Genomic DNA, 12,876 nt, shown 5'->3' with positions numbered 1-12,876 from the left:
GGTGGTCTTTCCTGTGTGTTTAGTCGAGAGATTTCCAATTGGTATTATACATATATTTTTAAGTCCCTTCAATTCCCTACAATTTTTTCGTTCTTTTATTTAAAACTAAAATTCTATAATACAGCAAATGATTATAGAAAAATACAAAAATTAAATGACACCAATACTGCACGGATTTCTGTAATAGCACTGATACTGTAATGCGAAATTCATAAATGTTTAAACAAATTTAAAAATAAATTCAACATTTTAAAAGCCCAAATTTATCATCCTTTTAGGACCTGTGCTATGATCTGGAATTTTTTCCATTCGTTTTCAAATGATACCGGACTATCCATTAACAAAGTTTTTGCGGCCAAAGAATGCGCATACCTTGCTGTCCCACACACACACTTGTTTATATGCATTTACACCTCTAATAAATATGGCATTAAATCCTTTTTGACAACAGGCACCGGTGAGATAGCGAATAGGGGAGACCGGGCCATCTATCATCATAAAAATAAACCGGACAGAGACCAACAGGAACGTGGTGTCTGCCCCCTTTCGCCGCCGTGGCTATAAAGCATAAAACATGAAATCGGAGGATGGATCGCGGGTGGGCGGAGCTCCCTGGGCCACAATCAACATCATTAACGCGTGCTCTAAAAGCCATTTATTTAGTGGCCAATGCCGACAAGCTGAGCCATGTTAAAAACGCTCAAAGGCCCAACACTCGCTGACACCGAGTGTGGGAAACTATAAATTTAACGCTTTTAGCATAATTGCCGGCGCATGTGCGTGTCGCTCCAGAGACGCTCGAGCGTTATGATAGGTGGCCGCCCAAGGATGTGAGCGTCAACACTGGCGAACGTTAAGTTATGCCCTTCATCCGGCCATTACTCGCCCGATTCCTCTTGTTGGTTTACCACTCACATTGCCTGGACCTGGTAATTGCCCTCTTCCTCACGCCCCAGACCTTTGTCAAAATATTACACAGCTTAATAAACTCGGGCAGGGCAGCTAACCCTTCTAAGACATAAAAACACTCGAGTGGGAAAAGGAACTAGCCATGGATATTTATCGTTTGTCTAATCGAAGCAAATCAGGTCAGGCGGGCGGTCCGGGGGAAATGGTGGGCGCAATGGGGCGTATGCGTGATTTATGCGTTGCTGGTCTGACTTAATTGCCGCAAATATGCGTGCAGACCCAATGATAATAAACATAGCTCAAGGAAGATGGATGTGAAGGAGAAGTGGCTGAGACTGGTATTATATTTCTTCGTCTTTTTCATATTTTTAATATGCGCTGCGCTTTTAACAATTATTGGCCGTAGTTTATGCAAGTACATTTTAAGAGCTTAAGTGCCGCTATTTGCAGGCTGTAAATTTAAATGATTGGTTGTTAAACTTACTTTTTTAAGAAACGTTTTTTTTTTTTTTGGTTGTAATTAAATCCCATTTTTGGTGTGAGTAGATTTGATTTTCTCTTGAATTTGGTGTTTCACATCTAAAATATCATTTCACATTTTGGAAATGAGATAGAACTTAACATTCTTCTTTTTATTTAATAATTTAATCTTATGTTACATAGCCATGAATTTGTTTTACCAAACCAATGAATGAGATATGCAGCTGGCTTCCTGTGAATTAAGCCGCTATGACCTTACCTATCTTTGATGGAGCCTGGCCAGATTTCCAGGCCCATCCACATGTTTACTCGTCTGGGCCAACAAGTGAGCAACGTGAAAGACAAACAAACACATGGCCATTCTCAGGCACGTGCACGGAAAAATGTCGTCGACATTTGTTCCTCCTCGGCCATTTTTGCTTTCACCCTCTTCGCAGCAGGCAACGTTTATGTTGACGCAGATTTAATTACAATGCTTGTGCTGCATTCTCGTTTATGCCACTGCAACTTGGAGTCCGCAGCCGTCCTTGTTATGGCAGTGTGTGTAAACAGCTCCCGGCTGGAGTGGAGTGGAGCGGAGTGGTGAGTGGGGAGTGGGGATACACCCATGGCTGGGAATAGTAGCTGCCGCCTTTGTTTAACAACAAATACCCTCAGCGTCGAGCTGCCGCACATATGACTCCACCACTTCATACCCCGTCGTTTTTGGTCTGCCTCGGCTGACGCTACTTTTATGCACTTTACAAATTGAATTTTCCACTTGCATTCGTCCCAGGATTGTTCCATTCGCAGAAGCCACGTGGAAGACAAAAGAGAGCGAGTAACTCTGACAACTTTGTTACCAACACCTTTTTAGCCACCCTTTGTTGTACGTGAGCCATGGTTTCTTTTAGTTCATATGCACATTCGTTTCTGCTATACACTGATTCGCTATCTTGTGTTCCATTTGGCAAAATATTAAACAAAAATTCGGGATCACAAAAATATTATAAACTTAAAAACTAGGCAATTTACTTTCTAAGTTGTTTAAATTAAATCTACAGTCAATTATTTTTCGCTCTGAAAAGTAATTGCTTACGAAAAATGTGATTAATATACAAGCAGACTTATGAATCGCAAAAATGTAGTTTACAAAGATTGATAAAATGTCAATATAGCAATCAAAATTAATAAAATGCTTTATATTATTCCCAAATGTTAGCCTTAAGACATTCATTTAAACGATTTTTAAATCAACCAAGTTCAGAATCTCTAGAAAAGACTGAAGTACCCACTCCAGCCTAAGTTACTTTTTTCAGCGAAATTGCATTGCTCATACGCACTGTCAGCCGCAAAAACTGGGAACGAGTTGAAAATGACGACAATACGTCGCTTATTCTTCCATTGCTAATTGCTTGGAAATTTCGCTCATTTCCACACGACGGCATTTCAATGGCAGCCGCAACAATTTCAACAGAGGCACAAGAAGCTGCAACAATTCCTATAAACAAGCTGCAACAAAAACCGAAAAAAAGGGGAAAATCGGTTTGGCCTGGTTTTAAATAAAGTCTGTGCATGTGTAGGCATTTACTCTCGTTTTCTTTCATTGTGGCCTTGCTTCTGCTTTTATCCTTTATATTTCTGTTATGTTGTTCTTAATTTTTTGAATGTGGGGGCAATTAGGAACTTTTTCAGGAGTGGAGTAATTGTGGTCATTGTTTTTAAAATGGGTATTAAATTCATAATTTTTGCATACCTATAGAACTGTTGGTGTATAATTTAATTAGCAATTAGTCGAATTCAGTATTAACAATGTACTTTGCTACCTTTTCTGTTTTGAATCCAGGCCTGTATGCACCAGCTGCACTTTATTTAATTCTTCTGCTTGGTTACTTGTGAAAAAATGCATGGTTGTCTGTTACCCGAGAGCTGGTTGTTTTCATAGCCTTTAGATAATACTGATCTGGAAATTGCTTTGTCCTTGAAAGGGAATTATAATAAAGTGGACTGGGCTTGTTTTTTTGGTTTTATTTTTGCTGTAAACTGTTGCATACATTTACATACAAATACGTCACATAGATATGCCACTTATTCACATATATAGAGCTCAATACATATATTTATATGTTATAGCTAACTTACGAGTTATGTATAATTTTTCGTATTTATAGTTATATTTTCTGAGCTTCTTAAGTAGGCTTAAATAAATAGGTCTCATCATATTTAAACTGCAAATTTTAGATGTGTTTTTTGGTTTGCTGTTTTTTTTTTGTTTCGACCTACATCTATAGATATATACTTGATTTCATTAACGCTTTAACATTCATTTCAACTTGTATATATTTATGTGGTAGATTTATTTACAAATGAAAACTAAAGCATTTTTTAATAATTTTGTATTTGTATTACTTATTTAATTTATTAAACAGGGCCCTGTAAGCCCTATGAGCCTTAGATATAAATAAATTTAGTCGGAGTTTACACATATAGTTTTCTTTCATATGTACAGCGAAGTTTCATTAAATTCATTTAATACTTATTAATGCTTATACTATTGAAATATTTACATTTGGGAGGAGTATACAAATGCTCTAGAAAAATTCTCAATAACAACATAAGAAACAAGAGAAATAAAGGTAATTTAATTTAATATGATTTTTATGGAACTTAATAATCATTTCATGTTATTTTTTCGCTCATAAATGACTTTAAGTGAAACAAATTAAATGCAATCAAAATCATATTAATTAAATAAATCCATTGCTAACAGTTTAATTTTATTGACAAAACATAGGCAAAAAAATTTCATTTGTATATTTAGTGTTAACATTATATCCAATAAATTACTTAATCCAACACTTTTTTGCTTTGCTATGTTGTGGCTTTTTTTTGTGTTTTTTTTTTATAATTCTGCTAAATTTACTATGTAAATTCGCTATGTACGAGTATGCGTAAATACTTTCATCTAAATGCAAATTTGATTAACCGTTTTTTCCACTTCTAACCGATTCTCTTTTGCATTTTTTTTATGTGGAATATAATTAATTTATTTCCATTTAATTGGAACTATTATGGTTTATATATAATACAACATTTTGTAATCAGATGTGGCTTTAAACGTGTGTGTCCTGAACGTAAACCTTTAAGATCCTCAGTATTATTTATTTAATAAATTGTTAGAAAGTTTAATATTGTATATTTCACAATCAAAATTGTGATGCTGTATTCGCTGAAGATCAATTTAGATTTGGTTGAAAACATTTTTATTTTTTCAATCAAAAGCCAAAAAATTTTGTTTAATGAAGACATTTATTTTGATACTCATAGGTATATTACATTTTGTTAGCCACACTAGCCAAAGATATTGAAGCCACATCATTTGCCGAATGTCAGACGCATCCGCTGTCGCTTTTGGCCAGCTTGTCCTAGACATGATTTTCATTTTACGCTCTAGTATAAACATAACTATTATATGTCCGACCCCCATACAAACGTATATCCCACCGCTGCAGTTGTCCGGACTTCCGCCTCTTGCCTCTATTCATCCCAATCCTTGTCTTCGTCTGGCCAAGGTTTGATTTCATTCCTCAAGCTGCTTGTGCCCTAAATGAGTTTCTTTTGCCTTTGCAATTATTTGATTTCATCTTGAAAACTTCCAGGGGCAGAGCATTGCGAGTGGGGTAGTGTTTTGGGCGACAACCTTATTACCACGGGTGGCCCAAAACGGGCACATTAAATGTTGCCTATGCGTCGCGCTAATAGAAAATGTTCCGATGTGGCGACCGATAAAATGCAGCAGCATTGGCAGCCACCACCGAACAAAACAGCCAGCCAATATTACTATGCAAATGAGCATTGGCCACTGCCACTGCCACCGCCACTGCCACTGCCATTGACGTTGCCACTTCCATTTCCACAGCCATTGCCACTGGCGTTCGCATAGGCGTTGGCGTTTCGAGTGCTGCGTTGACGCGCCACACGGCGTATGAGCAATGTGAAATATGCGCAATTGCCGCGCCCACATTTGTGGACTGTTCGTTGTGATGTTGTTGTTGTTCCCGCAATGGCCTCTGCTCACCCAGCTTCCGGCGCCCATGACTGTATCGTTGTTGACAATGGTCTCCGGTGAGTTCGGCTGGCTTTCCATATTACTCATACGCCACCGACTTGGCGAGACTAGCGATAACGTCGACAGCCACGGCCAGCCCTGCACCACCGCCGCCGCCGTTGCCGTTGGCAAAGAACTCGATAAACGTTTGAAAATCCCAAATGATTGCGTTTTAATGCCGAGCATTATTTTAGCAAGTAGATTATGCTGCGCCAGTGAGCCTGCAGAATTGTGAAATGCTCCGGGCGGATTACGCACGGGCGTTTGATTGTTATCGCCATTGTTCCCAGCATGGTTGCCTGCAGAGAAAGAGGGAGAAAACGAGGAGGACAGCATGTAGTAATCAGTTTTTTGGTTAGTCGGGTTTATGTTTTCATTTATTTTGTGCGTTCGGCGAATACCAAATTGGCACTGGATACATTATCATCAAGGGGTCTGGTCAGGATGAGACGAGAAGAGACGAGACGAGGGGATTGGTGGAACGCCATGGAGTGGGATATGGGATATGGATTTCGGGTGGCATTAAAGTAAATTGCTCTTCCCTGCCGGAAAGTATGCTGTGCACTTAATAGTTTATTGTGTGCACGGGAGGGTTACTCTGCTGGTTTAATCATTGAATTTGTGTCCCCAGCTTAAAGCATCCATCGCATTAATGGCTTTGGTCATTATTAAAGTTGTGTTTAATTTGTCACTCATTTTTTGTAAATTTAAAAATTGGGCAGTTTATTTGTATTATTAAACAACTAAATTAAACAAATAGACTTTTTTGTACTGAATTTTAAATGAAATGTATTTAAGCTTCATTATAAGATTTTCTATGGTTTTATTAATGGCTTACAAATGGCAAATCTTGTGTAAATTAAAAACACTGGCTCAAAGACTATTTCTTATTGCACAAAAAGCAAACAATTATAAATATGCATAGTGTGCATAACTTTACTTTTTACAAACATAAAACAATCCCTTTAATAGACGCCCTGTAGTTTCACTGCGATATTAATGTATAGCACTTGATCCACTTACTTCATTCCGCTTGTTGACCTCCCGCAGTTGTCCTTTTCACAGTTTTTTATATACACATATTTACCAGCGCATTGCACCGTTTTATAACGTCGTTGTACTTCTTTATATCGTCAAGGCATTGGACAGCGATTACTTGGCCATATTTCACCGTACTTTCCCTGTCCCTTTCCATTTGCCCCACCCACAGCCCACTGTCTCCGGCTGATTGAGTGTCTTTGTAGCTGTTTCTGCTGCTATTGGTTTTTATGCACGTCATTGAACGCACTTTGTTGACCGCACGTCAATATCGGATATACGAGTCTACGGCAGAGACAGTGGTTGAGAACGGGGAAAAAAGTCTGTTGAAATCGGAGCTGGTGGCAAAGCAATAACAGGTCCACTTGAAAAATCACTCACTAATTGCGTCAATCCATCATTATGCTTCTAATTTTTCACCCCTTTCGGGTGAATTTCTTGGTGTACAGCCCACTGTCATGGGTTGGACCTGCGGGGGCTATTAAATATATTTTACCCGCTTTTAATCTTTGGCGTTTGACTTTTCGTCGGCTGACCCCATAAATAACCACAAAGTGGGCTTTAAGAGCGCATTCCCAGGGCTCTGAATGGTTTGTTGGCTGAGCGGGATGGGGCCTGTTTTCACAACAGTCAGAGTCATAAATATAAAGTGATAGATGCGTACAATGGCAGGGGGGTTTGGCAGACCAAACGCGAAATTGAATTGTCTATGTAAAGGAATTGGGAAATCGTACGAACTAAAGCTGAAATGTTTATACGAAGAACCATCTAAAATCATTAAGTTAAGTGTCAGATGGGAGCGAATCGGTTTGGGAATCCATCCGGTTGATAAGCCCACTTCAACAGTGTTGCTCCGGAGGAAATCCCATAAGTTCCGACCCACATACGGATTCCAGCATCACTCTGATTGTTTACCTACATCTGCCTGCTTAAAGGCAACGCAAAAAGTGTCATCTATTCCCATTGGCATTTGATTGATGTCAGCGGTATATAGATTAAGGCCGGGTGAAAGAGTCAGGGGAAGCAGACAGTCAATGCCCGCATTTACGCTTGACTGAGAGCACAGTGAAAAGGTGTCATCCCGACAGCCAGACAATTTTGATGGCATATTTCATTTGAAGTGAGCCAATAAATATTTCCGTTTTGCCCCGATTTTTGTTTTGGTTCTGCCTTCAGGCCTGGCCCCGGCGTACCTTTTTGATATTTTATTTATAAGCAGCGAGGATTCGCGGAGAAATCAACGTCGAAGCTGCCAATCGACAATCAATCAAAAAAAGCATTTCCCAATGGCATTTTGCGGTACACTTTGCCTGCCGTTTGTTTTGAATGCAGTTTAATAAAATATTGAGTGCAAACATTATTCGTTTTTCTCTCTTTTTGCCATGCCAATAAAATCCATATTTCTTGCATCGTTAGCACATAGTTGGTTTTAATATCCATATATGTTACTAAATGGCCATAAAAGTTACCAAAGTGGAAGTCAGACGACCGAAAAATGTTTAGGTCGGTATAAATAAAAAGCTTTTAGTATGTTGCTATGCACAGTAGCAATGAATTTATATATATACAATATTGCTTTTAGGAAAAATTCTTTATTCTTAATTCTTTGACGGTCATTAGGATCCAGGTCAGATTTTTATTTTAGCCAAGGAATTCCCTTTTAAAAAACCGTGCTAATTGGGGGTTTCTTAGAACTAAGGCTTTTAAATATTTTTTAATGGCGTATCCAATATGTTCTTAATCGGGAATTCATATTTTATAAACGATTAATTAATACTCAAAAAACAACCCATTAAGTTGATATTACCTTTTTTCTTAATCAATTATTTTTTTACGGTCCCTAAAAAAAATATTTAGATTATTAGGAAAAACCATTTGGTTTTGAAATTTTATAATTTTCTTTGCCCCTTCTCTATTTGAAAACACCATGCTAAAATTATTCTCTCATCACCTAATTGCATCTAAAATTCTGCATCTCTGGCTGACCTTCTTCATTAAGCTTTCCAAGAAACTTGAAGCACCAAGCTTCAATGTTGAATCAATAAAGTCAACGGCCCACAAGGATAAAGCCCCTACCCCTCCTACTCCTACTCAGATACCCAATCGCCTGGATTCCCCTCTTTTTGCGAACTCTTCCACAATGAACAGGCATTTTATCTGTTTTTTTTTTGCATTTTTCTTCGTTTTTCTCCTTTTTGGTGCTTGCAATGCACGAATGCCTCCAAAGCCAGGACTTTGTAGCCGAATAGGGACTGGATCGGAGTTGGGGCGTGGGCGGACAAGGGTCAGCCACGCCCCCACTGAAGCAGTTCGGGCTTCAGTTCATTAGTGCAGTCGGTTGAACGGCATTTTACGGACGCGTGCCTTAAATAATTGCATTTTAAATGCAATAAACACAAGCACAAATAGGACAAAAAAAAAAAAAAAAAAAAAGGAAAGGAAACCGAAATAATTCCAGTCTGTTTTTTCGGCTGCTGATTCCGCAAGGATTAATTCAGCCAAAAAGCAGGCAGCAGAAAATTTGAAAAGCCAATGTTTATGGCTAATTTGCTGACTGCGGTCGGTTCGACGCCATGTCTGTACTATCATATCCGGGGGGCGTTTAGCCCGACAAATTTGACAGTTTATAAAACGAATGCAACAGGACACGTGTTTTGCCCACACCACACCGTTCAAAACACACATTCGCAGATACTAGATGGATACTAGATGTGCAGCCAGATGGACTTTGTCGTTGACATGGCCAAAATGTCAGTGTCAATCAACAATGTCACTAGTTTTTATTGCTCGCCTGGTGTTGCTGTTGGTGTTCCTGTCGCCCGATGGCATTTTTATTGCTGCAAATTTTATTTGACTTGCAGTAGAAGAATCTGCAGATCAACAATAAACCACAAAACTCAAAGCGACAGAAAAAACTGCGTGAAATGTGTAACATGCATTCAATTTGATACAAAATAAAATGCTGATACATTGTAGTTTTCATGTTTTCTTTGTTTAAATGTTTTGTTTCTTTTAGATATTTAGGTTAAATGGTCAGCTAAGTTATCTAATTGCGACTTTAAAAGGAATCAATGTCAACTGTAAAGTCTTCAATTGATATTATCAAACTTTAATTTAAATATTTTAATTTACATTTATTTTAAAGAGAGTTAAGTTAATCCCCAAAATCCTCATTAGAAATCTCCTTCAAATCTTTAAGTTTGCACTTTATCTTTTCCTAGTCTGACTGAAATAAAAACCTTTATAGCCATTTAAAGTTGCTCTTCATCCGCCATTGCCATTCTCTTTGCGAATTTCGTGCTTTTTGTTTGCCAAAGTTATTGTGCTGTAAGCCCCATTTATTGCTTTTTCCGTCAATGCTTATGGCACTACACAAATCCAAGATGCCGGCAGCAACGAAGTGCAATTTGTATTTGCCACGGAAGGCGAATGAATGAAAATAACAACGAGGCAGCCAACTGAAAGCGTCATTTCGCACAGAACGAGCAAAACTTAATTAATTTTTAACGTTTGAGTTAATCACTTGGGCCCAACAAAGTGCCTGGCAATGTTATGCGCGCTGTCCAAGTTTTCGGCCAAGGAAAAAGTAAAAAAAAAACCTTAAAAATATTGAAATTATGAGATCACACGGCGACGCACTTGAAATGTGAATGCCATGAAAGAAAAATGCAACCACGAGGGGCAACTTTGGCCTCGCAATGTGCAAATAACGTAGAGAATGCAGCATGGTCCATAAAATGCCACTAAAGAAGAGATAGCCATGAAAAAAGGGGGAATTGATGTTAGGAAAATGGTCATGGAGGGGTGGACTTTTGGGATGGATGAAAGGCAAAGGCTGCTCGTCGAGATATACATAGTACTTACCTTGGGCACCGTCACGCCACTCCTCAACCCCATAATCAGGCAAAGCGTTAGCCGAGTCAAATTTATTTCTATGACGTCTCTTGCCATCTTTATATTTTTTACACATTTTTAATTTTATGCAGCAAGCGTCAGTCAAGTAGGAGAGATATAGTTCAGGGAGAGATCGGGATAACGCGGTACGTGAGTAATGGCGGTTGTTGTTGTCGGTTGTTGGTGGTTGTTGTTGGTTGTTGTAGGTTGTTGGAGAAGGGCATAACATGAAAGAAATATTCAAATGGAGGACGGTTTTCGGGAAACAATAAAGAGAGAAACCATATAAAAAAGAATTTAGTTATACATATTTTCACAGATGCTAGGGGTAATTGTATGCTAAGGTATTTTTATTTAATTTTGCATTTATTTGCATTTATTTGCATTTAATAGCCCTTTGATGGGGCAACAAAGCCGAAGAACAACCAACAAAGGGGCAAAAACGGAACAAAAAAAGATTGCATGCAATTTAAACTTGATGGAGTCGAAACGAGGTGGGTCGCATGGATGTGGAATGGGGTGCGGTCTTATGTGGTGTGGTTTCACAATGATTTGTGTTTTCGGCAATTTGCGATGATTACTGTAATTTCAACATGTCGTGGCCCTTTATCGCTTTCAATTAGCAAATCTAGAATGCTTGTAAGGCGAAGCTAAGTGATTTTTCTCAGGTACAATTTTAAATAAGTTTAAAACGAGAACAATTACGAATCGTTTATTTTAGATTCGATAATTTAAATGTTGGTTTAAAAAAAATGCATGATTGATTGCCCTTATGAACCAATTTAGTGTTAAGTGCTGACTGTGATTTCGTGCTTTGCAGTGCATAAAATTAAAAACCCATTATTGTGTTATATAATTCATGACCAAGCAAAAAAAATTATGCTGCGATGCTTATGGTTGAAATTTAATCAATTAGGGAGTCGATTGAATGGCTCTGAACTGGTCATAATGCAAATTTAAGCTCTTTGCCATATTAGTTTGCACTTTAAAGTGCACATTAAACAGCAAACTTTAATAAGTGGAATGTACGTGATGGTTAATAACGAAATTAACTCTTACCATAGCTGCGGTTGAGCAAGGACATCTCTGAAATAATGGCTGTTGTTGGTGTTGGCATTTCTGTAAATAATATGGGATATAGTCGTTAACTGAAGTACTTTTAATATGCCTCAAACGGCTGTTATGCTAAGTAAAGTGCTGGAAAATAAATTAAATGACAATAAAAATGCTCTTACCATCCAGCTTTATATTTCCATCGGTTTCGCCCAGAGAGTTTTTGGCCACACAGCGATATGTGCCAAAATCGTTGGGACCAACGGCACGGATTTTTAACTTCATGTATTTTGTGTAACCGCTGACGGTCGATGTGGTCTCGTATTTATCGCCGGCTCTCGAGGTGTCTGAAAAGTGCGAAAAATGCGAATAAAGTGAAGGTCCTTTAAGCTGGTGTGCCATAAATTACAGTGACAATTTTCCAGCAATAGCGTTATGGGTTTGAAAATATGTAAGGGGAAAAAATCAATTAATTAATGTCACCTGCACTGGGTTGTGGTGGCTGTTGTTAGTGCTGGCCATGTGCAGTGAAGTGAGTTGCTTTCTCAATCGGGAATCCAACTAATTACGCCCTGTTCAACCACCCACCCCATCCCCTTCTCTGTGAGTGTGTGTGTAATTAAAACTGGCGCAGTTCTTCAGCCATTTCCATCGCCATCGCCAACTAAAACTTTTCTCATTAATCAGTGAAAATCTAAAAGAAAAACTTTTGTTCTTTTGCGGCTTTAATTTCGTTCCATTTCGTTTCGTTTCATTTCGTATTGTGTTGCCTACATTTTGGGGCCCCTTCTAGCACTACGAAATCGAGAACAAGTAGCTGGCAGTAAGTAGCATTAAATATATAAACTTAATTTCACTTTGATTGCTTGGCGCATTGTAAGGCGATATCGCATGTTACCCATACGTCATGTTGTCCTTTGTCTATGAGCGTGTATTCGTATGTGTGCCTGTGACAAATGTCTTTAGTTTTCCTTGTTTTCTTTTTTGTCAGCCCCAAACAAAAGGGGGCAAAAACAATTTTCCACAAGCAACGGCCAACGTGCATGTGAACCGCTCTTGCGACTTCTTTTTATAGCCCTAGTCACCTTTTGTGATACTTCTCCATCTCCTCACATGCCACAACTATCCGTAGGCCCACATGTAAGTCCCGCCGACACGCAAATATATAATTTTTCTCATAATCATCGGCGGCAGCAATTCTTTTTCCTGGCTGCCAAGTCTTGCAAGGAACTTTATACTTTTAATACCAGCCACATTAAACGAAAGTTTCGGTTTCTTGAACTGCTAGTAGAATTGCTTGTCCTGCCGACTGGCATACTATATACGTTTGTGATATATGGCATCTGCTGTAGACATTTAAGCGAGGGTGGTTTGTAAACATTTAAATGGAAAAACTTTATTGTCTATGCGAATTT

At 38.5% G+C, this 12,876-nt stretch overlaps 1 protein-coding gene across 3 annotated transcripts in view; it reads right to left on the bottom strand.

The window, feature by feature from the left end:
* Positions 1-3,381: 3,381 nt before the first annotated feature.
* The window catches only part of LOC108149461 (neural cell adhesion molecule 2), a 44,230-nt gene continuing 34,735 nt past the window's right edge, over positions 3,382-12,876 (bottom strand). For 2 of the 3 annotated variants that reach the window (XM_017277060.2, XM_041710402.1), the window contains 4 exons: positions 11,644-11,808; positions 11,468-11,527; positions 10,379-10,465; positions 3,382-5,775 (listed from right to left, as the gene is read on the bottom strand). In XM_017277060.2, coding sequence (XP_017132549.1) covers positions 5,009-5,775; positions 10,379-10,465; positions 11,468-11,527; positions 11,644-11,808 — 1,079 coding nt within the window. In that variant the 3' untranslated portion in view covers positions 3,382-5,008. The remainder of the gene's footprint in view (positions 5,776-10,378; positions 10,466-11,467; positions 11,528-11,643; positions 11,809-12,876) is intronic. The other variant, XM_017277062.2, reaches the window with a different exon arrangement.

The sequence above is a fragment of the Drosophila elegans genome, unplaced genomic scaffold (assembly GCF_018152505.1).
Source record: "Drosophila elegans isolate 14027-0461.03 unplaced genomic scaffold, ASM1815250v1 contig_814, whole genome shotgun sequence".
Taxonomy (NCBI): domain Eukaryota; kingdom Metazoa; phylum Arthropoda; class Insecta; order Diptera; family Drosophilidae; genus Drosophila; species Drosophila elegans.
Note: the sequence above shows the minus strand (reverse complement) of the source record. Positions and strands in the feature narration are given on the sequence as shown.